Raw genomic sequence first — 22,114 nt, 5'->3', positions numbered from 1 at the left:
ACGGCCTCCTGTATGCCAGGCGAGGTAGTTAACATCTCCTAGCCACCATGATGTTGAGACAGGCAAACTCCAAATATACAGCAGCAGGTGTCAGGGTCGGGATTGAACCCACGGCCTCCTGTACGACAGGCGAGGTAGTTAACATCTCCTAGCCACCATGATGTTGAGACAGGCAAACTCCAAATATACAGCAGCAGGTGTCAGGGTCGGGATTGAACCCACGGCCTCCTGTACGCCAGGCGAGGTAGTTAACATCTCCTAGCCACCATGATGTTGAGACAGGCAAACTCCAAATATACAGCAGCAGGCGTCAGGGTCGGGATTGAACCCACGGCCTCCTGTACGCCAGGCGAGGTAGTTAACATCTCCTAGCCACCATGATGTTGAGACAGGCAAACTCCAAATATACAGCAGCAGGTGTCAGCGCCGGGATCGAACCCACGACCTCCTGTATATCAGGCGGGGTAGTTAACATCGACTGGGGGAGGGGGGGGGGGAAGGGTGGTTTAGCAACGAAGCGTCCAGGAGGAGTCTGCCCTGGGCCACCGTGCCGCCACCGTGCCGCCACCGTGCCGCCACCGTGCCGCCACCGTGCCGCCACCGTGCCGCCACCGTGCCGCCACCGTGCCGCCACCGTGCCGCCACCGTGCCGCCACCGTGCCGCCACTGCGTCTGGGCGAGCTCACCTCCACCTTGGGGAACACCTTGTTCTCGTCCAGCCTGAACGTGGTGCCCACGCGCCGTCGCACCGCGGGGAGCTTCTCCCCGGGCCCCTTGGGGTACTCCACGGGCAGCGTGCCCGTCAGCTCCTGTGGAAGTCGGCGCGCCGCACACGGCCACACGTGTCTCTTACGTCGCCGGAGCCCGGCACGCCGCGCACAAACGTAGGGGAGCAGTCGCGCGAAGGCCAAACGGAAGGCGAGAGGCTTTCTAGCCGTGTGCCCAGTGGGGCAAGCTGGGACGCAGGCAGAGAGGGCGCACCGGGTTCGGTGTCCGACAAATCTCTTGCATGTCCTGTGACGCCACAGTCCGTGAATGGCATGGGCTGAACATTGCAATTTGGGGGGGGGCACTGTTGTGGGGGGGGGGGGGGAAGCAGATGGGGGCAGTGGAGGGGGGAAATGTTGCAGGGAGGGCGGGAGGTAGGGAAATGTTGCGGGGGGGAGGAAGGGGTGACTCACAGCCTCCCGCAAGCACAGGCGCTTGAGCTCGCTCGTGCGCTCCTCCAGGCGACGAGCCAGCTCCTGGTGTTTTAGCTTCAGGGCTTCCAGGAGATCCTTCCGCGCCGCCTCGCTCACCTCCCACTCCAGGGACACTGACGGATGCAAAGCAACGCGGCGCACGCACGGAATGTTAAACGTTGCAGAGGAACAGGCATTCATTCGCATGCCCGCCACTGGGTGGCAGGTTGGCGCAGTGGAATCACTTGTGCCTCGTAGCCATAAAAAGAGGCTGTAGCACAATTCCCGACTCGGGTTATCTTTCTGCGTGGAGCATGGATGATCGTTCTCCCCTGTGCCACGTGGGTTTCCTCCGGGTTTTCTCGTTTCCTTCTCCCATAGCAAAAAATTAATAAATCATGCAATGCAATTGGCATTGGCCAAAAGATCCCATTACTGTAAAATTGTTTTATTTTATACCTACATGACTTTACCGAAAAAACAAAGATTATGGATCCCTGCAGTCACGAAAACTTCAAATCTAGATTGAAATGTCTCACAATTTGGGATCACACACAGCAAACATCACCTTCCTACTGCAAACGTGTTTTTGGCAATGCCTCTCCCCTGCACATCAGTGTCACCCATCCAAGCACTATCCAGGCTTGACACTGCTTAGCTTTTCAAGATCTGATGAGATCGGGGGGGGAGAGGGGGAAGGGGGCATTCTGGGTGATTTGAAGACCTGGAGATGTTTATTAAACACGTAATTATTCACTGCAGCTAACGTGGGGGATTTGGTAAAATAACAACCGACTACCATACACACCCAGATAATAATCTTACCGTGACACCACTCGGCTGTAAGATATTATCCTGCTCGTCTACGCTACGCGCCGTTAATCCGGCACATTGGCTTCGGTGTAGAATTGGTTGGTGAAGAAATCGTGTTTGTCCTTGTGCTGCAAGACTGCTGAACTGGGTCGGTTTGCGAAGTGGCCTACAGATGGTGATACGCCGGAAATATTTGTGATTTGTCTGTGAGCTACATTGGTTGTTGTTGTTGTCGTTGTCCTCTTTGTAGGTTGTGGGGTTTCTTCCCACGTGCAACAAAATGCAAAAAATGAAATCGCAATTGGCCCAATATCTCGATGCATGATCCTCATGGCAAATTATGTCTTGAGACTCGAACAAGCCTTTTTCAGGATCAAACTCTGCAAACCTAAATTTAGACTTAAAACTTTCGTGACTGCAGGAATTCATATTCTTGGTTCTTTCGATAAAGTCACATAGATAGAAAACTAAAATTTAATTTAAAAAACCCATTACGTTTCGATCGCAACACAAAGCAGTCTTCTTTTTGCGATCGAAACGTCGTGGGTTTTTTTGCTTTTTATTTTGATTTGTTTTTTATCTACGTGAATTTACCGAAAAAAACAAGAATATGCAAAACTATACATTCACACACATATGTAGTGACATCGCGGGATGTCAACGTGCAGTGCCGGCCCTAGAGAGGCACGGCGTGCGGTGTAACGACATCGCGGACACCACGTGGTGTGGGTCTAGTACCGGCCCTAGAGGGGCCCGGTGAGCGCTGAGTGATAGCGCTAGATAGCACCATGCTTTGCGTGCAGTGCCAGCCCCTACAGGACAGGGTGTGGGAGTGCAGGCCGGAGGAACGGGGTTACTCGAGGCCATGGCACTCTGGTTGACCTGGGTGGACACGTGACCAGTTAAGTCTACAAAAGTGCCCAAGTGGGGGATAGGGGTGGTCACGTGGTTAACATCCAGATTGTTCCCGAGGATTCTAGAAGGTGGTCGTGGCCAAGGGCGGAGGCAGCCACGCCGCAGAGAATATAAGCCGGGTCCCCAGGGGGGCCGGCGTTGTTCTTCATCCTGAAAAAACCTTCGTCTACGTTCTACGTTCAACGAGTCTCCAACACGTGGACCTGGACCCCAGCTGTTGGTCCTGGTCCGTAGTAGCTCGGTACGTTGTAGTTAGTGTCGCTAGTCTGGTGGTCACCATCTGGCTAGCTACACAAGTCACGTGGTAACTAGTGTAGTTAGCCTCGTGGTCACCACCTGGCTAACTACACCAGTCACGTAGTAACTAGTGTAGTTAGCCTGGTGGTCACCACCATAGGTTGTTATTCTGTTAAGGGGCAGTTACCCCGTGTGTTGGAGTTAAATACCCACTACACATATGTCGGATTGTTGATTTAACAGTAATCTTTGTCATACATCCGAAAGCTGAAGATAATACTTAATCATCGGCTTGCTTTTTGAATGCATGCCTGTAAACAGACTGCAATTGCCGTACGTGGATATGAATTATCCTGCAATTAAATGACAGCGCAACATTTTTAGCGTTGTTGTTGCTTTTGTGCTAACCAGGCTTGGGGGATCCCAATTTCAAAGCACTCCCCGAAGGATGTAAACGCAACATTGAGCCGTGGTGCGGAAGCAACGTAATTATGAGAAATTACAATCAAGTCTTTGCCGTCCGATGCGGCAGGCTTTTTTGTCACTACGAAGGCCGGGAAAGGAGTCCACGGGGAAAACAAAGCCTTAAAAAGTCATTTACTCCAAAGATCGTTTGCAATTTTACAAGGCACACTTTTGGTCAAGATAATTCTGGCAATCACACCCTGCAATAAGTCGTAAGATGTCACGGACGTAATATCTTTGGAGATATGCAATTTGCCCGAGAAATATGGTACCCATTAAAATTATGCGGATTTAATCGTTATTGCATTTGTTGTGCTGTTGCGTAAAAAAAAATTTTATTGAGTCACTGTCCAGTAGAGAAAATATAAAATTGCGCGTCCAATGGTGTTATTCTGTATCCATGGTACCGATTGGGGGGAGCGGTGGTGCAATGGTTAGCGCACCACGCTACAAACCCGGTGACCCGAGTTCTATTCCTGCTCATCGCCACATCGGTGACGAATATCTGAACGGGTCCTGGGCCTCCCCCGTCTCGACTCGGCCTCAAATGAGTACGGCTGCAAACCACTCCCTCGTGTGCCGTGTAGGCCTTCATAAGTGCTTGCTCACAGCACTTGGGCCAACAGTCTAAGGCTATAGATGGGATCTTTGCCTTTCTATAAAGTTGTCCATTACACCACCCTGTTATGCAAAACAAAAGGAGGCTTAACTTAACACTCCCCCACGGCCCATCCTGGCTCCTTCCCCCCCCCCCCTTAACCTGTATATAGTCTCGTGTCTCTTAGAGTTCTCCCCACTTGATACGGTAATTTTGCCGTGACGGTGCCACCTGAAGACGGAAGCTTGCGTTGCCTCCGAAACGTCGTGATTTAATTTATTTTTATTTTCTACGTTACTTTACCGAAAAAACCAAAGAGTATGGACCCTTGCAGTCACGAAAACTTCAAATCTAGAATTAATGACTTGCAATAGCATATTTATAGCTTACTGTGATTACTAAATGTGCGCGTGTTAGCATTTTACGGATTAACAGCTGCAGGAATTGATGCGTAATGTACACAGCTGTTCGTAACACATGTTTTTTGGGTTAAATCGCATAAATTTACGCGATGATATTGGTCGGCGAAAGCCTAAGTGTTAAACTACATAGCTGTTCACGCACAGATTTACTTTGGAGTGCACACCAAGGCAAACCTTGCATTGGAACACGAAACGCAAATAAACAATGTGGAATTTGTAACGTGTACAATGTTTAATCTCCCAGAGAGAGAGAGGGAGAGAGTGCGATGTAGAGGTGAAAAAATTCACAGACAAGTGGAAATGGCAGCCGGAACCGATACCAACCATTGCCATGCTCTGTGGTCCTATATTGAGATGTTTGGCCAACACCATCAATTATTCTTTAAACGTGGGAGGAAAGCAGAGAGAGAGAACCTATGTGTGCGAGGTAACGCTCAATGCGTGTACAGATGGTGGTATTTAACCCACTTGCTGTACTGCCATCATACCCTGGTAAGCTCGGAGATGTGGCGACTTCAGTGCCCACAGGTAGTTTGGGAGCTTTTCATAAATTTACGTGCAAGCCACCAACCAAACCCTCGCTGCCTTCACCGTGCTGGAGTACAGGCCACGTACGTAATAACCAGCGTCCAGAAGCTTGACCAAGCCTCACAAACACCTGCTGGATATTTTGAGTCTGCATGTCTCTCTCTCTCTCTCTATCCCCATGATCTCGTGGATTTTTTTTCGCGGGTCCTCCGGTTTTACCCCGCACGTTTAGAAACACGCAACTTAGATCGTTGGGATTATTTGGCTGCCATGAATGTCCACGTGCTAAGCCACTTTGTTGAGCTATCATTTGTGGCCAAGTTTCGCTTCTCAAAAAGGTAATAGCTCAGTGGGCTTTACCTGTTAAAATAAAAAAAAAACTGTTTAGTTTCGTAATTTTTTTGTGTAATCTGTTTTTACCTTTCCTGTACTTTTCACTCCGAGTTTTTGTATCGTTTGTTGTTGTAACGTTCTGACCAGCCCCGACCAGACATCTGTAAAAGAGCTTCATAGCTCATCGGATTCCTCCCGTCTCAATAAATATTCTGATTCTAAAAGTCAGCCAATCAATATCACTGACACTCAAAACTGCACAACAGGGGACATTTCTTACCTGTTCGTGGATAAAAGATTTATGCTCCCTTCTCAGTATTCCGAGATCAAGGCTAATTTCCTGGGGTGATCGGGGCTTTTGCCACTACGAAGCTCCCAGGATTTGGAACGCTTTGCTAATGAGAGAGTCATATTCTTGGTTCTTTCGGTGACTTTACCGAAAGAACCAAGAATATGAATCCCTGCAGTCACGGAAGCTTTAAGTAAAAAAGTTAGAGAGTCGTTAGATATATTTAAGTCCTAGCTTGAAAACTCACCTCTTTTAAATTTGCCTTTACCCCCACAGTTTCGGCCGTGTATCCTACAGGTTCTGAGTGAGTGGGTGAGTGGGTGAGTGAGTGGGTGAGTGGGTGAGTGGGTGAGTAGGCGAGTGGGTGAGTGAGCGGGTAAATTGGCCTTTAATCCCCACCAAGATCTGTACCGTGCAGGTTATGTTGGTCTCCTGCTTGCCATACATGGTGGTGCATTGGGATCTATGTTTGTTTGTTGTAGTACGGAGTTAGACTGATGGCCTTAATCTAAATTGTCTTGTGGTTGTTGTTTGACTTGCATCCCACTGGTATTATTAAAATGGTTAATTTAGCATCTTCATTCTTTAGAACTGTTTGTTGTGTTTAGTTTCGTTGTCCTACCCCCGCACCTCTCGACTAGCACGGTTGGCTACGTACGGTGCGAAAGAAGTTCAACATGCATACGTCATTGTCGTAATTTCTCTTCTGGCCTGGAATCACTATTCCCCCCCCGCCACCCCACTCCTCATGTGGTCCCGTGGACTGTTACGAGATTCATAATGATGTCAAGTCGATAATCATCGTTTTGTTCTTTTATTCTCTTTAATATTTTCTATTTTAGTGCAAAAGTGAACGTGGCCCAATTCTTCAGTGACAAAAATGAACTGAAGCAATAAAATAATGTAAAAAAATCTATGTTAACACCACGATTTGATTGATATCGGCATCACGAGCATAATAATATCTCAAACGACGATTACATATCGTAGCAATGCTTAAAGAATCTCGCCCCTTAATGTACGCTGCTCTCAGAATACAATAACAATGTTCAAATATGCCCACTGTACTTGCACACTCTAAATATACTTAAAATAGGGTAATTGTATTGGCCTCGAATACGGTGACAGCACTATCTTTCAGTGCCCTCGTAATGTCACGCCGTGTTAGGGTGCTACAGAAGTTGTCTTCATCGTCGTTACCGGGATCCAGAGCTCGCAAACGGGTTTTGTTTCCTTACCCGTACCCGGCCGCACCAGGGTCGCAAATGGGTACCCATACCCGGCCGGGTACGGGTAGCCGTTCCCTACCCGTACCCTACCCAAAATGAGTGACAAACAGTTACTCATCAGTGACTCACGGCCTACCCGTACCCGTACCCGGCCGCACCAGGGTCGCAAACGGGTACCCGTACCCGGCCGGGTACGGGTAGCCGGGTATCGGGTAGAGTACGGGTATCGGGTACCCGGTTGCGACCTCTGCCGGGATCCTCTGACGTGCAAATGGCGCTCTTATCACGGTCTCGGAGACCGCATTGAGAACAAGTCTCCCTCCCCACCTCTTCGGTACCGATGAAGATGTTTCATTTGAGTTTTCCTCCCGGTTTCGTTTGGATGACGGACATGCACGCCGCCGGAACACAATCGGAAGAAAAACCGACGAGGTGCACGTCGTCGGTTGAGAAAGTGGTTAAGATCGCCTCCGCCCCCCCGTCCCCAACGCGAGTTTCCTTTCGACATCCCAAGCAACGCGCTCAGGGCTTCCAAATTTTTTAACGGACTGGCACCCCCCATCCACACGGAGGGAGAGCGACGATCAATAAAGCCGCTAGAATCATCGAGGTGCGCGTGGCAAGGGGGGGGGGGGGGGGGGGGGCGGGAGAGCGGCGCAGAGGAAGGCAGCGGTAGGAGTTGAGCTCAAGACGTTAAACCGAGTACGGGTGTTGTGTGAGCGTGCACGCGAGTCGTGTAGCGGTTAGCGCTACGCTGCGCTATGAACCCGGCGACCCGGGTTCGATTCCCGCTCAGGGCCAACACCAGTGACGATTATCTAAACCGGTCCTGGGCCTCCCCTAGGTCGACTCAGCCTCAACATGAGTACCCGGTGCGGTGTGTAAACATCGCCACTGGGGAGACAAAGGCGGTCGGGCGTGGTGCTGGCCACCCACCCCCTCGTGTGCCGTTCTGGCCTTCATAGGTGCTCGCTAACAGCACTTGCCCCTACAGTCTGTTAAGGCTATACGGGGGATATTTATCTTTGTGTGCGTGTGTGTGTGTACATGTGCCGTGGGGAGCAGTGGCGTAGCGGTTGGTCGTGCCGCGTTGCGAACCCGGCGAGCCGGGTTTGATTCCCGCTCACGGCCACCGACAGCAGTGACGATTATCTGAACCGGTCCTGGTCCTCCCCTAGGTCGACTAAGTACCTGGTGTGGTGTGGAAACATCGCTGCGAGGGAGACAAAGGCGGCCGAGCGTGGTGCTGGCCACCCACCCCCTTGTATGCGCAGTTACATCTGAAGTAAGAACAACTACCGATGCTTGTTTACTCTCGCTAAGGGGGGGGGTCTGGTCAAACCCCAAGGGGGCCCCCCCTGACCTTAATCCTTTAACCCAGCAGATTACTTACACTCCATCACCTGCCGCTGGCATGGCAGAGCGCCCGAGAGAAGAAGTCTTCTGCACGCAATTACAGGGACAGTATGTTAAGCTGCAGACCCACCCTGTGGGTTCCTCTGATTTAGGCTCGTATATAGATCGCACTTGCCAACTCTGCAGCGGTAGGCTGGAAATTGGATTTAAACTATTTATTTAAAAATATAACAGCGTAGCAATTTTCGCTAAGCGTGATCGCGCCGCATCATAGCGCGTAAGGAGCGTCGGTCTCTTTCCATTTTGTTGCCTTGGTAGAAGAAAAAAGTAATCGGTTCGCAGTGAAACGGCGAACGTCAAAAAATTCAGCAGCCTACCGCTGAAACCGACAAAGGGTGGGGGGGGGGCAGGTTGGCGAGCGTGAACCGTACACACACACACACGCGGGCAGTAGCGCGTGTAGAAAATGCACACTCCTGCAAAGCATTCGAAAGCCCGTGCCTTGCGAGTTTCTTTTCTGCCACGTTAAGATCTCAATCATCGACTATTGTACAGCCTTGCCGCTGATCCACTGCTCAACGAGGGCCTCCTCGCAACACCGCATTGGTCTTGCAGGGGGGGGTGGGGCAGTGTTGTTTGACCATACTTCACCCTGTTGGTCAATGCGAGGGGATTGCTGAATTGGAAGACCCTCCGTGACCGGTTCGGGATGTGAACTCGGGTCACGCGGGGTTCACGGCACAGAGCGTTCAACCGCTGTGCCCACTGCTCCACCTGCAGTGGCCTTTACGACGCACGCAGCCCGCAGGAGATTGTGTGTGCGGTAAGTGTGTGTGTATTATGTATGCATGTTGAACTTCTTTTGCACCGTACGTAGCCAACCGCGCTCATTCGTTGGCTACGTACGTGTACGGCCCCCTTGGGGTCACGGGGGTTAATTAACCATTTTTCACCATGCCGGTCGATGCGTATTGATGAAGACGGGGGAGTGCAACGCAGATATGGATTTTGCTGCAATACCCCCACCGCATGCCATCGCAGTTGCCGGTAGCAACCCGTCGCCCATCCGAGAGCTATCCAGACTCAAAACCTGCTTAGCTTCCGAGATGGGGGTGCATTGCAGGTGATTTAGTCAAAGCCACAATCGTACTGCATATATATAGGCAAAGATCCCCTGTACAGGCTTAACAGACTGTCAGGGCAAGTGCTGTTGGCGAGCACCCCACGATGGCTGGCACGGCACACGAGGGGGTGGCGTGGACAGCACTGCGCCCAAGATGCTACGAATGGGATTCACGCACGGAGACGAATCGTGCCGTAGAATGCCACGTCTGGTTTCCAGAGAGTCGCTCGTGGATATTTTACACGGGCCGACCGATCCGGCCGCCTTGTAGCATCTCGGGGGGGGGGGGGGGGGGAGGAGGATGCCTGGGGGTCGTGCACCCAACCGCGACCGACCACGCAGAGCGAATTAGCACGCAGCGCGCTCGGCGTGAAGTAAAAAAAAAGACAGCCCGCTAGGAATGGCACGTGAAGGGAAGGCGTACTGACCTTTAGGCAGTTTCTCTGCGACATCTTTGGGTCAGGCAGCAAAGGAAAAGAGGGACGGTTCAGAACCAGGCAAGAGGCACCGTCGCTTCACATCATCAAATCCTCCGCGCTGTTACAGTTCAATAAAAAAAAAACATGAGAAAATCTCGACGCACCATTGTTCACTCGTGAATTAAAATAACAAAGGCGGGGATTAATCACTGGGCATTCATTCGCAACGGGAGGGAAACCCATGCTGATGAACACGGCAGGGGCACTTTTGTGAGCAGTGTGTAGTTGGAGGGGGGGGGGGGTGGGATTTAGAGTATATGGCTGTTATACATTTTCACATCAGCCACTTCGTTGAACTATCATTCGTGGCCAGGTCACTTCTTTGGGCCTTACCTGGTCAAATAAAAAATAGTTGGATAAACAGTTGAATAGTTTCGTTAGGCCAGAGAAAATGATCCAACATGTTTTTTATTTAAAAAACACATAATTCATAATTTTTGTTATTGCTAATCCCTTATGGCAGAAAGGTAGTGGATCTTCTTTCGAGCGCTGAAATAAACGGATACCACGTCTCCTTTTTGTATCGGTCTCTCCACATAACAACAAAAACAAAAGTAGCTCTTACGTGACCTGTCGGCCGCACTGCATTCTGGGAGTGCATACATTCAGCAGCATTGAGTCAAGACAAGCAGGGCCGGGCGACTCTCCAAAGCATTCGCCTACTTGCTGCATTCTATTTCGGTTGCAAAGCAATGTTCAAAATGAATGTGGTGAGGATTTTGGTTTATGCTTCTCTTCGTTTTTTTTTGTAAAGAATGCACGTGCTCAGCAATGGGCAGCATCAGATGGGCAGCGAGCAGCTGCCATGTTACTGATTAATTCTGTAAAACAAATACACTGCTGACAATTGACAAGTGCATTTTATTTCCACTGAAGCTATCTCCGAATAGAAAAAAGAAAAACAGACACAAATAAAAGAGAATTCAACATCTTCTTGGTTCTTTCGGTAAAGTCACATAGAATGGAAATAATAAATTAATAAAAATAAAACATAATAAAATCTGTCGAGACAGAGTCGTCTCTACAGACCTGTTCTTCACCTGAGGACGGCTGCTTGCGTTGTGGCCGAAACGTCGTGAGAATTATTTTATTATGTTTTATTATTATTATTTTATTACTTCCATTCTACGTGACTTTACCGAAAGAACCAAGAAGATGAATCCCTGCAGTCACGAAAGCTTTAAATCAGAATTCAACTTATTTGTCTATAACACTGTGGCTTGAAAAGAAAAATATTTGTAATAGATGGGCAACGTTTCAGGCAATGGTCCTACTTCATAGCACGGGAGGGACAGTACTCAAAAAGGCACCTGTTATATTTTTATTTTAAGGCCACGGTGTTGTTATTGTATGTATTATTGTATGTATGTTGAGCTTCTTTCGCACTATACGCAGCCAACCGCGCTAATATGTATTGACAAACGTGTTGAGTTTTTGTTGTCGTTCATTGTGTTTGTGCACCGCTGCCAACACAGCAGCAGCATCATCATCAAATAACCTGTCAGGCACAAAGCAAAACGTTTCACTTTTTCCGACAATTCAGGCTAGAGAAACAAAACGCTGTTGCCATCTAGAGTTGACGTTTATCTAATGACCTAAATGAATAATATTCCTTTTAAGTGTTTAACCTTCATCAGTACTGGCATAAAAACAAATCCATCTTCAAATCGGCATTGTTAATCTACACTGGTGGTCTTAAAGAGGTCGGATAAGTTCCACATTCCTAAGGCAGGTGCCAGGATGTCCGTAAGACAGGCATGCAGCGTTGATTACCCAGACCACGTGGTGCAGTCTTACCAGATAGCAATCACGTGACTGACCATGGAGGGGTCACGGGTCAATGTGACCAGGCTGGGATGTGAACTCATCGTTTGAAGTCCTGCCGCTTCACATTATAATGCTCCACACGTGATACGCTAGTTCGTTGAGCTATCATTTGTGGCCAGGTCGCGTCTTAAAAAGAGGTATGTAGCTCAGTGGACCTTGGCTGGTAAAATATAAATACTCTTTGGTTCTTTCGGTAAAGTCACGTAGGTAGAGAAAATAATAGATCGCGACGTTTCGATCGCAACAACAAGCGACCGTCTTCAGGTGAAAGAATCGGACTGCTGTGGACGAGGCATTATATTGACCCGAGAGGGGGGGGCGGGAGGGAGATTGGGTTGCCGCATCGGGCAAGAGGGTGGGGGGGCCAGCGATTGTGAGGAACTTGTGAGCATGAGAGTGCACCTGAAGACGGTTGCTTGTTGTTGCGATCAAAATGTCGTGAACTATTTTTTTTTCTACCTACGTGACTTTACCGAAAAAACCAAAGAATATGGATTCCTGCAGTCACGAAAGCTTCAAATCAAGATTAAAATATAAATAGTTTATTTTTACTTATATTCTTGGTTCTTTCGGTAAAGTCACGTAGAAGGGAAATAATAAAATAATATTAATCAATAAAATTCTCACGACGTCTCAAATCAAAATTTATTTTCACTTGTTATATTTTTTCAGGTGATTTTTTTTTTACCTTTCCTTTGCACTCCTATCGTGTTTCTGTATTGTTTATTGTTGTCACGTTCTGACCTGCTACTACTGGACATCTGTTAAAAAGAGCTTTATACCTCATGGGATTCCTCCTGCAGTATAAATACATATTCTGACTCTATGCGAGCGGTCGAAAAGACTGCGGTTAAAACGCACTCCCAGAACATTTCGGGTAACGGCCCTCTGCAATCGTTCACTGCCAGCATGTTGTGAGCCCGCCCCCCCCCCACCCACCCCCGGTAGGCGGTTGCGATGGTGCAATATAATCAACGCCACCTCCCGCGAATTGGCATTCGAACATTTATTTGGCGAAAATAAAGAAGCGAAGAGCGAGCCAAATCACCGGCCCCGGCCCGCCCCCCCCCAAAGCCGACACGGAGTGGCAGCGCGCATTGGAGCGAGGATTGTAGGCGGTGCGTTTTGTATCCATTTATGGGCAGTGAGGCTCGTGTGTGTGTGGCAGCCGTGTTAATGGCATGTAATTATCTCTGCAGTATTGAAATTAAACCCTAAATTTAACTCGGATTTTAAATGTAGGCTCTCCGCGCTTAAAATGTTGGAGCAGCGACGAGTTCGGTAAACCCCGCTAAAGAGAGCAATGTGTCCCACACCTGTGGCACTCTAAGTTCAAACCCAGAACCAAGAGAATATGATGACGACTAAACGCTATCCTATTGAACCAGTGAATTAAACAAATAGTTTGGTGCTGTGCAGTTTTATTGACGAATGTATCCGGCAATGAGCCAATAGGAAACTTGCAAAACAATGCCTATGCACACATTATATGAAAACTCTAACAAAACCCAAGTACAAATTAACTCTTTCCCATTCCGATGACGTATGTGTACTGATGACGTACGTGTACGTCGTCAGTACACGTACATAACTAACGTAAATAAAATAACTTTATCAGTACAGAGGCTCCCACAAGGTCATGCGGGAGGGCGTGTGGCGCAGTGTCGTAGAGTGCGTTCGTGCCCCTACGGTTCTCTGCAGTTGGTATCATGTGTTTGAAAAAAACGGCGCTACTACGCCTCTCTTAATCAAATTGACGTTGAGCTGCTCACGAGTTCTGAGATTCAGCGGTGAACGGAACCCCCAACCACCCGGCAACTTGCAGACGTCTCAGAACGGGAAAGGGTTAACAACTCCCACACGCGACCACGTGCGACGTTCCGATTCTGACAAACGGCTCGACTTGCCAGCACGAAATCTGGCCGTGTCCTGTAGCCGGAAGAGCTGTGCCAGTCTCAACCTTGTTCAGGACAGGACTGGCTCTCGCCATTGTAATGTGGAATGTCCACAACTATTCACAGGGCCGCCGGTACTCGCCGGTCCTCCGCACTCGCTCGAGACGCTGACGTTCCTCTTATTATGAACCCCCCCCCCCCCCCCCCCCAACTGCCCCCCATCTACGGTTTTTATTTCGTAGCGATGATGAGCTAAGTTTGGTTGTGGCCATCAAAACAAAGACGATCACACGGCGCATCGCGCTCTTTCAGATACACTTCTGCGGCAGTCTGGAACGCTGGGAGCTATGGCACTTTTAAATCATCGAGATTCACAAACTCATTACTTTAGAATTAATCTTTGTGTTAAGTTTCTTGTCCTCCCCTCCCACGCACCTCCGATCATCGCAGTTGGCTAGGTACGGCACGAAAGAAGTTCAACAGACGTACAGTGCGACGCGCGATGACACGCGGACAGGCCGGGCGATGAGGAGTCGCGCGGCTTCAAAGTCACTCCCGCCGTCGTTCCTCTGCGAGCCGGTACCAATTTGGGTTTACGTCGTCACCATCATTGTCAACGACGGCACGCATTGTAAGTGACAGCCCGGGTGGGCTGGCTGAGCATAATAGTACGGAGCACTGGAGCCGATCGGAGAGATATTTTTGTTCCACGATCTCAGCGGTTGCCTCAGCTGTCACACCCGTGATTAAGAGTAAATGTTCAAACGTGTACACACACGCAGGATGCAAAGATTACCCAAACCGACGTACCAGAAAGAACAACAACAGCCTTCGCCATTCGCCACCAAGCGGCGGCGACGTCACCACAGTGCCTACGCCAGGCTAGGTGCACTTGGAGGCCACATGAGGTGTCGGCTGACAGGTCGTGGGACAGACCCAGGTGACATGGGTTGAGCCATTCTAGATATCCTACTCGATATAATAACATACAAAAACAAAGATGAACAGACTGTTGGGGCAAGTGCTGTTAGCGAGCACCTATGAAGGCCAGCACGGCATGGTTGAGCCATACTAGATGTCCTACTCGATATAATAACATACAAAAACAAAGATGAACAGACTGTTGGAGCAAGTGCTGTTAGCGAGCACCTATGAAGGTCAGCACGGCATGGTTGAGCCATACTAGATATCCTACTCGATATAATAACATACAAAAACAAAGATGAACAGACTGTTGGGGCAAGTGCTGTTAGCGAGCACCTATGAAGGCCAGCACGGCACACGAGGGGGTGAGTGGCCAACACCATACCTGGCCACCTTTGTTTCCCTAGTGGCGATGTTTAAACACCGCACCAGGTACTCATTTGAGGCTGAGTCGACCTAGGAGAGGCCCAGGACCGGTTCTGATAATCGTCATTGGTGTTGGCGGTCGTGAGCGGGAATCGAACTCGGGTCACCAGGTTCATAGCGCGGCGCGCTTAACCGCTACCCTACCCCTACCCATTCCCCCCTTCACACGCACACAGATTTAATGTCAGCATCCATAAACCAATTATGTACCTTGTCACAATGTGATGGCTAAAGAGGCTTTCCTGCCCAGGCAAGCCCACAACAAAAGGGGCCATTATCACAGAGGTCGTTGTTTAAAGACACTAAGAATTAGTTGCGGGTGATTTTCACATTTTCAGTCGACGCTACGACAGCTGCACACGATGAAACAATTTCCTAATGTTTCGCATTATTTCCCGGGACCTTTAACTTTTTGCCTTCGCAGCAGGATCACAGGTGGTCGACGTTGCATCTGGCTTGACGTGAAACTGCCAAACGCTCGAGTTTTTCCATAGCGAGAGCGATAAGCAACAGGCTGTCTAGTCGTGACACGTATAGTGCTACCTACCAATGAGGTGTTTTATACGAGTACACACACAAGCCAAGCATAGTATCCGCGTATTTGACATGGAGAAGTGGTCGCGTGTCCACAGCTTGCTGCGGAAGTTCCCCGTTCAAATTCGGCAGCCACCCTGGTTAATACTGCAGATTTAATAGCCAATAAACACGTGCCGTCTGCTTGACAGTGGACTTTAAAGATCTCCTGAGGTCACTGGCAAGAGCAGGCCACACTCTGTGCCAGCGCCGTGGTCCGAATTTTTGGTCCAAAACCCGCAAATTACTTAATTGGGAACAACAACCGCCACCAACGGCGCTTGTGCCAGGCTATGTGCATGTTAAGGCCACATAAAGTGCCGAACGCCCGCTGGCAGCAGGTCATGGAACAGACCCAGGTGCCATGGGTTCACAATTGGGAACACACACATACGGCGGCAAAAATGATCATGATTAAACGTCACACACCGAACTGAACGGACAAACATCCCGATGCAGAGCCTTCACGAAGAAGCAACTTGAAACCCACGAGGGCTGACATTTGTAAATAAATAAATGAATGTTGAACTTATTTCGCCTCGTACGTAGCCAACCGTGAAACGCACAAATCAGTCCTACAGAAGTGACTTTTCAATCCAGAAATAAACAGCGATTGCTTAAAACAATAATTTTTTATGGGCGGTAAAAGGCTTTTCCTAGAAACGCGGGTCCCAAACTGTGGGCCAGAGACCACCGGAGGCCCCGTGAAGCGCCGACGCAAGCCGACGGCGCATGAATGGCAGGAAGAGGCCTCCAAGTAAACTTCCTGCGCTGGATCCAATCTCCCCACCCCCTTCCCCACCCCCCGGTCTTCCGCAGTTCAGGGACACGATTTGCGCAAGAGGTGCCCCCCCCCCACCACGTCCCTACCTCCCCGCCCCCCCTCCCTCCGTTTTAGAATAAGAATCCGCACACCTGCGTGACAAGCGGCGTTTCCTTCAGCCCCTTCCGGGGGGGTCACCCTTCCTCATCCCCCCGCTTCGCCCCCCACCCCCCCCGTCCACACCGCGTGTCCCGCTTGCGAGCCGCACGGTGGGAGGGAGGCGTTGGTGTTGAAGCGGCGAGTTCTCACCCGAGGGGGAAGCGGGGTTAAATTAACCGACCGGTGTTTTTTATTTATTTTGACGCATCGTAAACACGCACAAAAAAACCCCCGTCTTTTGTGAACGGCGGCCGCACAGGTGTGCGCCGTTTCGTTGTTGGGCAAAGGGCTATTTGGAAGGGACCACCGCTGCAGGCTTCGTCACACGCCTTTAAAACACAGGGCCCGACCCCTATAGGTGTGAGAAACGAGCCTCGGAAGCAACAGATTTATGAACAACTTATCCGGTGATACTGCGTTGGCAGTCATGCCCTTGCACAAGTAAAACGAAACTCAACACGTTCATCAACAACAACAACACTGCATGTGGCCTTAAAAGTAAAAAAAACCAAATGTAATATTTGACGTTTTGGGCAATGGCCCTTCAGAGCACGTGACATAACCAACGACATCCTGGCACGCTAGGGCAATGGATGCGCCATCACTTCTGGTTCAATAATTCTACTTCGTGGCAGCCTCGATGATGGGTTGACTGATTGGTACGGAGATGTGCACGACACCCACACTGGCCTGGTTGGCGAGGTGGCGTACAGTGGAGGGCAGGACAACGAGTTGGTTGCTACCAACGTATCCCCTGCCGCGCTGTTTGAGCGGGGGGATTTCCTTGTTTGTGTGGCCTCTGTCCGGGCAATTTCCTCACTTTGCTTCACCGGGCATAACAAGACTCATAATAGATAGATTATATACAAATATTCCAAATGAAATCGTGTGAAAATAAAATAAATGAATCTGGAAACCCACCAAGGCTTTCCGTGCATCAAGTGAGGAGGATTGTCATGGAAATACTGACAACACGTATTGGATATGAGACTTCATTTTCCATGTTCTCAGTTTGTAGCGTTTGCCTCTGGCTGTTAAACAAAGTACGCACGAGCTATGCAAATGACACGCATGACCCATTTGACATAATCCCAAAAAACCTCTGATGCCTATGGTGCTCACTTTGTTAATCCCAGAGAGATGTAGGAGAGGAGGGGGGGCTCATTCAACCCGTGATGTGCATTTAAACTCAAAACTTTACCTATGAGACCTGCACTCCCTTACCAACTGGCGGGACATTTAACAATCCGCGTTATATTTTTGCGCCCAGTTTAACGTTGGGCTTATTGAAACCTAAACTGCCGGGGGTTCACGAAGAGTGGGGCCAGGAAGAGCATCCGTGGAAATCTCCAATTAGGAATACAAGGGGACAATCGTGTTACAGTCCAGAGGCTTTTTTTCTACGCGTAACAACGTACATTGGGAGCGAGCGGTGTTGCAGCCTTTTGAACGCTTCGATCCACAAAAACAAAAGGACTCCAGAAGAACAAAAAAGTTCTGTGTTGAGCCAAGCCGTGAGAGCTGGCGTGGCTGCCAGCAGGGAGGGGGGGACAAGGTGGAGCCGTACGTATGCTAATGTGATAACGAGGAAAAATGATACATCGCTGGGAAAAATAACGAGCGTCTCTCAGTGTTTAAATTGGTGTCACTTCCAAAGCGGTTGTGGGCTGCTCGCAGCCACTACGAGCCACTGAGCCGTGTGGATTGGTTTTCAAAAAGGTCCTGAAAGGGCTTCCCAGAATTTTGGGGCTATGCCACGTTTGTTATTTGTGTGTGGTTTTTTGCGTTTGTTATTTTGTAAAAGCTTAAGGGCCTCTAATGTAATCGCTCCTTTCACTCCGCCCTGCGATTCGTCCGATTCCAGTGACCTGCGCTGTGAATTCTGATCGTACTTGACCACCTTTTTTGGCACTCATTCTACGAACATGGTCCACAGCGCCTCCACAAGGTCACCCCTCAGGCTGAAGCAGAAATTAGTTCCCCCCCCCCCCACTCCCCACTGCTGTGCCGTGTAAATATCATCGCCCCGGGGGGGTGAGGCAAAGGTGGCCGCGGTGAAATGGCCACACCGCCCCAACCGTATCCCTTTTTCCACCACGCCGGCTGTTTTTCCACTGGCCTTCCTCTGCCGGGCCGAGCCAGAACCAAACCGTCAAACTCTGACCTCACGAGGCGTCCGGATCTAACTGTGGGCCCAAACCAGGGCCAAGGGTGGCCGCTGTTAATCGACTCGTTCACTGCTCGTGACGTCAGCGGTACGGCTCGGCTTCCGCAGTGGAAAAATAATCTCACACCTCCCTTGAGGCACGCCAGGTTTGTTTTAGCATGGCCTCTGGTGTGGATCCGATGTTTATGTACGGTATGTTGTATGTATGTTTAACTTATTTCGCACTGTACGTAGCCAAGTGTGCTAATTGCAGGTGCGGGTTGTACTATGGGAAGCAGGTGCTCGCATGCCATGCCAGACTAAAAAGTAAAACAAAAAATCGAAGTGATTTCCTACTCAATTAATTGGAGGCATTGGTGCTCACCTCTTGTTTATAGCCCTGCGAAGCATGACAAGCCACTTCGGTGAGCTATCATTCGTGGCCAGGTCACTTCTGAAAAAGAGCCAGTGGGCCTTACCTGGCCAACCATTATATAAACGGAGTGGTAGCTCCTGCAATCTCTCATTTACTTGATACAGCTGTCGTTGCTGTGACGGTTCCACCTGAAGACGGAAGCTTGTGTTGCCTCCGAAACGTCGTGATTTTTTATTTTATTTTACTTTTATTAATTTTAATGTTTTACCTACGTGACTTTACCGAAAAAACCTAAGAATACAAATAAAAATAGTTTATAGATTGTATTTTGCACACGTTGAACTTCTTTCGCAGCGCACCTATCCAAACGTGCTTATTTGGTGGAGGTGTGCGGGGCCGGAAGGACAACAAAAGTTGAGCCGTACCAGACGAGCCTCTGCCCACGCCTCCCTCGCCGAGTCCCTTGCTCATCCTCGACGTCCCCGTCAGCTCCAGGTCGCCCATGTCCTCCGCAATCTCGCTCATGCTGCGCGCCGCCGGGATCTTCGCCTGCGTCGACAAAGATACGCGGCGGCGGTTAGACCCAGGGGCGTTCGCGGCGCTACCGACGGAGTCGAGAAGGGGGTTGGTTGGGAGGAGGAGGGGGGGGGAGGATGCTGGCGTGACCAAACGCATCGTCGGCACGTCGCTCCGAATGCCGCCCTTGCGCTCACGGCGCATGATCTCACGTCGTAGCTCGCAAGAAGATGATTGGATTAACACGCAGGCTTTCCAAACGTGTATTTTGGAATAAAATTATTGTCTACGGACTTGATGCAAAAGTCACGTGGCGCAGACTCCACACCGCTACGCTCGGGCTGGGACGCTGCCGTGAAGGCGTGGTTGGTCCAGAAGGTCACCGGTTCGATGTCCCGGAGTGGCAGTTGAAGTAATTGGCAATAATCTTGAATCACCACCCCCCCCCCCCAATCCCACTCTCTGCCTAGCCAGCTGTATTAATGAGTACACTATATCTTCTTGGTTCTTTCGGTCCATTCAGACTCTGTCTTCTCGACAGACCTATTCTTCACCTGAGGACGGCTGCTTGCGTTGTGGCCGAAACGTCGTGAGAATTATTTTATTATGTTTTATTTTTTATTATTTTATCATTTCCATTCTACATGACTGTACCGAAAGAACCAAGAAGATGAATCCCTGCAGTCACGAAAGCTTTAAATCGAGTACACTATAGTCGATCGGCAGATCTTACGTGGTGGGGTAAAGTGTGGGTTCTCCCACGTCTTGCGAGACGTCTGACCGGCATGGACGAGTAGGCCAAATACCCTCTTAGAGGGGCAGTCTATAGAGCTCGCGAGCAGTTGTGCGAGCAAAACATTTCAGGACTGCACCTATAGCTCCACTTATAAACTTTGGGGCGCCATGGTGGCGAGATGTGAACTACCTCGCCTGGTGTGCGGGAGGTCGTGAGTTTGATCCCGACTCTTGATGCCTGCTGCATATATCAAGTTTGCATGTCTCTCTCGTTCTCCTCGTGGTTCCGTGGATTTTTCTCCGGGTCCTCCGGTTTTTCCGTCCACATTTAGAATCAGGTATTTGGCTGCTATAAATGTCCACGCGATTAGCTACTTCGTTGAGCTATCATTTGTGATAGCCAGGTCGCTTCTGGAAAGAGCTGTATAGCTCAGTGGGCCTTACCTGGTAAAATAAACATAGTTCGTAGTTTTAGTTTAATTTAACTTGCGCTAAAGCGAACCAAGCAGTCCAGATGCTGCCGGCTTGGACCAGGTTGTGATCACTTTTTGGCTGTTTGTACTTTCTGTTTTGATGCCATTTCTGAATTTGTTTATTCATTTCTGATTTAGTTTGGTAGTAGGGTGTTGGGCTTGATAATTGTTTTTTTACCCTTTTAATCTGGCAACAAAACTGACACCTTTTTTACAAGGAGTCATGTTTGCATTGACCACAATACCTGCGGTTGGAATGCAAACAAAAAACACAACTCTGATAATGTATGCACTGTCCTTGAAATTGATTGCTCCACACCCGAGACAGCTTTTCTTAGAGCCTAGTCTCACGTGGTGTTGGACCATGTGAGATTACGCCTTTTTGCGTCAAGGGTAAAAAAACAATTATCATATTTTTCTCCTGGAAAAGGAGGTTCCAATGATGTTGGGCTTCTTTCGCACCGTACGCAGATGACCGCAGTGCATGGGATTTGGTCCTTTAGAAATAATTCATCTACAGCGTTGTGGGATGCTGTTGGCATGAATGATGCGATATAAAATGAAAGTATTATTATTACTACCATGGGAATAACGGGCCAAGCCAACTTGCTCTGTTTGAGAACCAGGGTGGGGGTGGGTGGGTGGGGGTGGGGCCGCCCCCCCCCCACCCACCGCCCCCCCCGCTGCCCCCCCCCCGCCGACCCCCCCCCCCGCCAACCCCCCCCCCCCGCCGCCCCCCGCCGCCCCCACACCAGTAGGCACGCGGGAAAAGCCTCTCCTTACCTTGTTCTGCTTGCGGTCGAGGTAGAACTGATGCTGGCTTATGGCCATAGCCCACACGGCCTTGATGAGCGACGGGGTGCCGTACCAGGAGTGCACGACGATGTCACCCTGCCCGAACGAACGGCGGCCCACTGACGCCCTGCAAACAAAAATAATGAATAAACACAAAGGAAATTAAAAAAATACAAAACCGCACGGAATAAAGGAAAATGACTAAATAGATGGATTTCCAGGTAGCCTTGTGGCTGTTAGTGTTAACCCCTTTTTTAAATTCTTTATATTAAGTTCACTTGCTTGCTTGCTTGCGCGCTTACGACCGTGCAAATTTTTCGGTCGTTTTTTAACCCACTTCCCGTGATCCAATCGAGCTGACATTTTGCACACAGACTCGTTGTGCGTGACAATTTATTTTCGTTTTTTAGGAAAAAATTAATTATATTTAATTACCAATTGCTTAATGGTGGCAGGCAATCATCTGACCCATAGGTGGCAGCCATCTCAAGCCAGAGGACGAGAGGACTCTAGCCGCCACGCATATAAAGGATTTATA

The 22,114-nt window shown here is 49.5% G+C and overlaps 1 protein-coding gene across 6 annotated transcripts in view; it reads right to left on the bottom strand.

The window, feature by feature from the left end:
* LOC133355385 (FERM domain-containing protein 4A-like) overlaps nucleotides 1-22,114 on the bottom strand; it is a 308,322-nt gene that overhangs the window by 22,383 nt on the left and 263,825 nt on the right. For 5 of the 6 annotated variants that reach the window (XM_061572640.1, XM_061572639.1, XM_061572641.1 and 2 more), the window contains 5 exons: nucleotides 21,565-21,703; nucleotides 19,483-19,606; nucleotides 9,918-9,941; nucleotides 1,182-1,315; nucleotides 687-809 (listed from right to left, as the gene is read on the bottom strand). In XM_061572640.1, the coding sequence (XP_061428624.1) occupies nucleotides 687-809; nucleotides 1,182-1,315; nucleotides 9,918-9,941; nucleotides 19,483-19,606; nucleotides 21,565-21,703 (544 nt within the window). The remainder of the gene's footprint in view (nucleotides 1-686; nucleotides 810-1,181; nucleotides 1,316-9,917; nucleotides 9,942-19,482; nucleotides 19,607-21,564; nucleotides 21,704-22,114) is intronic. The other variant, XM_061572642.1, reaches the window with a different exon arrangement.

This window comes from Lethenteron reissneri, chromosome 51, assembly GCF_015708825.2.
Source record: "Lethenteron reissneri isolate LAM-NWPU_2019-01 chromosome 51, ASM1570882v1, whole genome shotgun sequence".
Classification (NCBI taxonomy): Eukaryota; Metazoa; Chordata; class Hyperoartia; order Petromyzontiformes; family Petromyzontidae; genus Lethenteron; species Lethenteron reissneri.
This window is presented reverse-complemented; position numbering and strand designations above follow the sequence as displayed.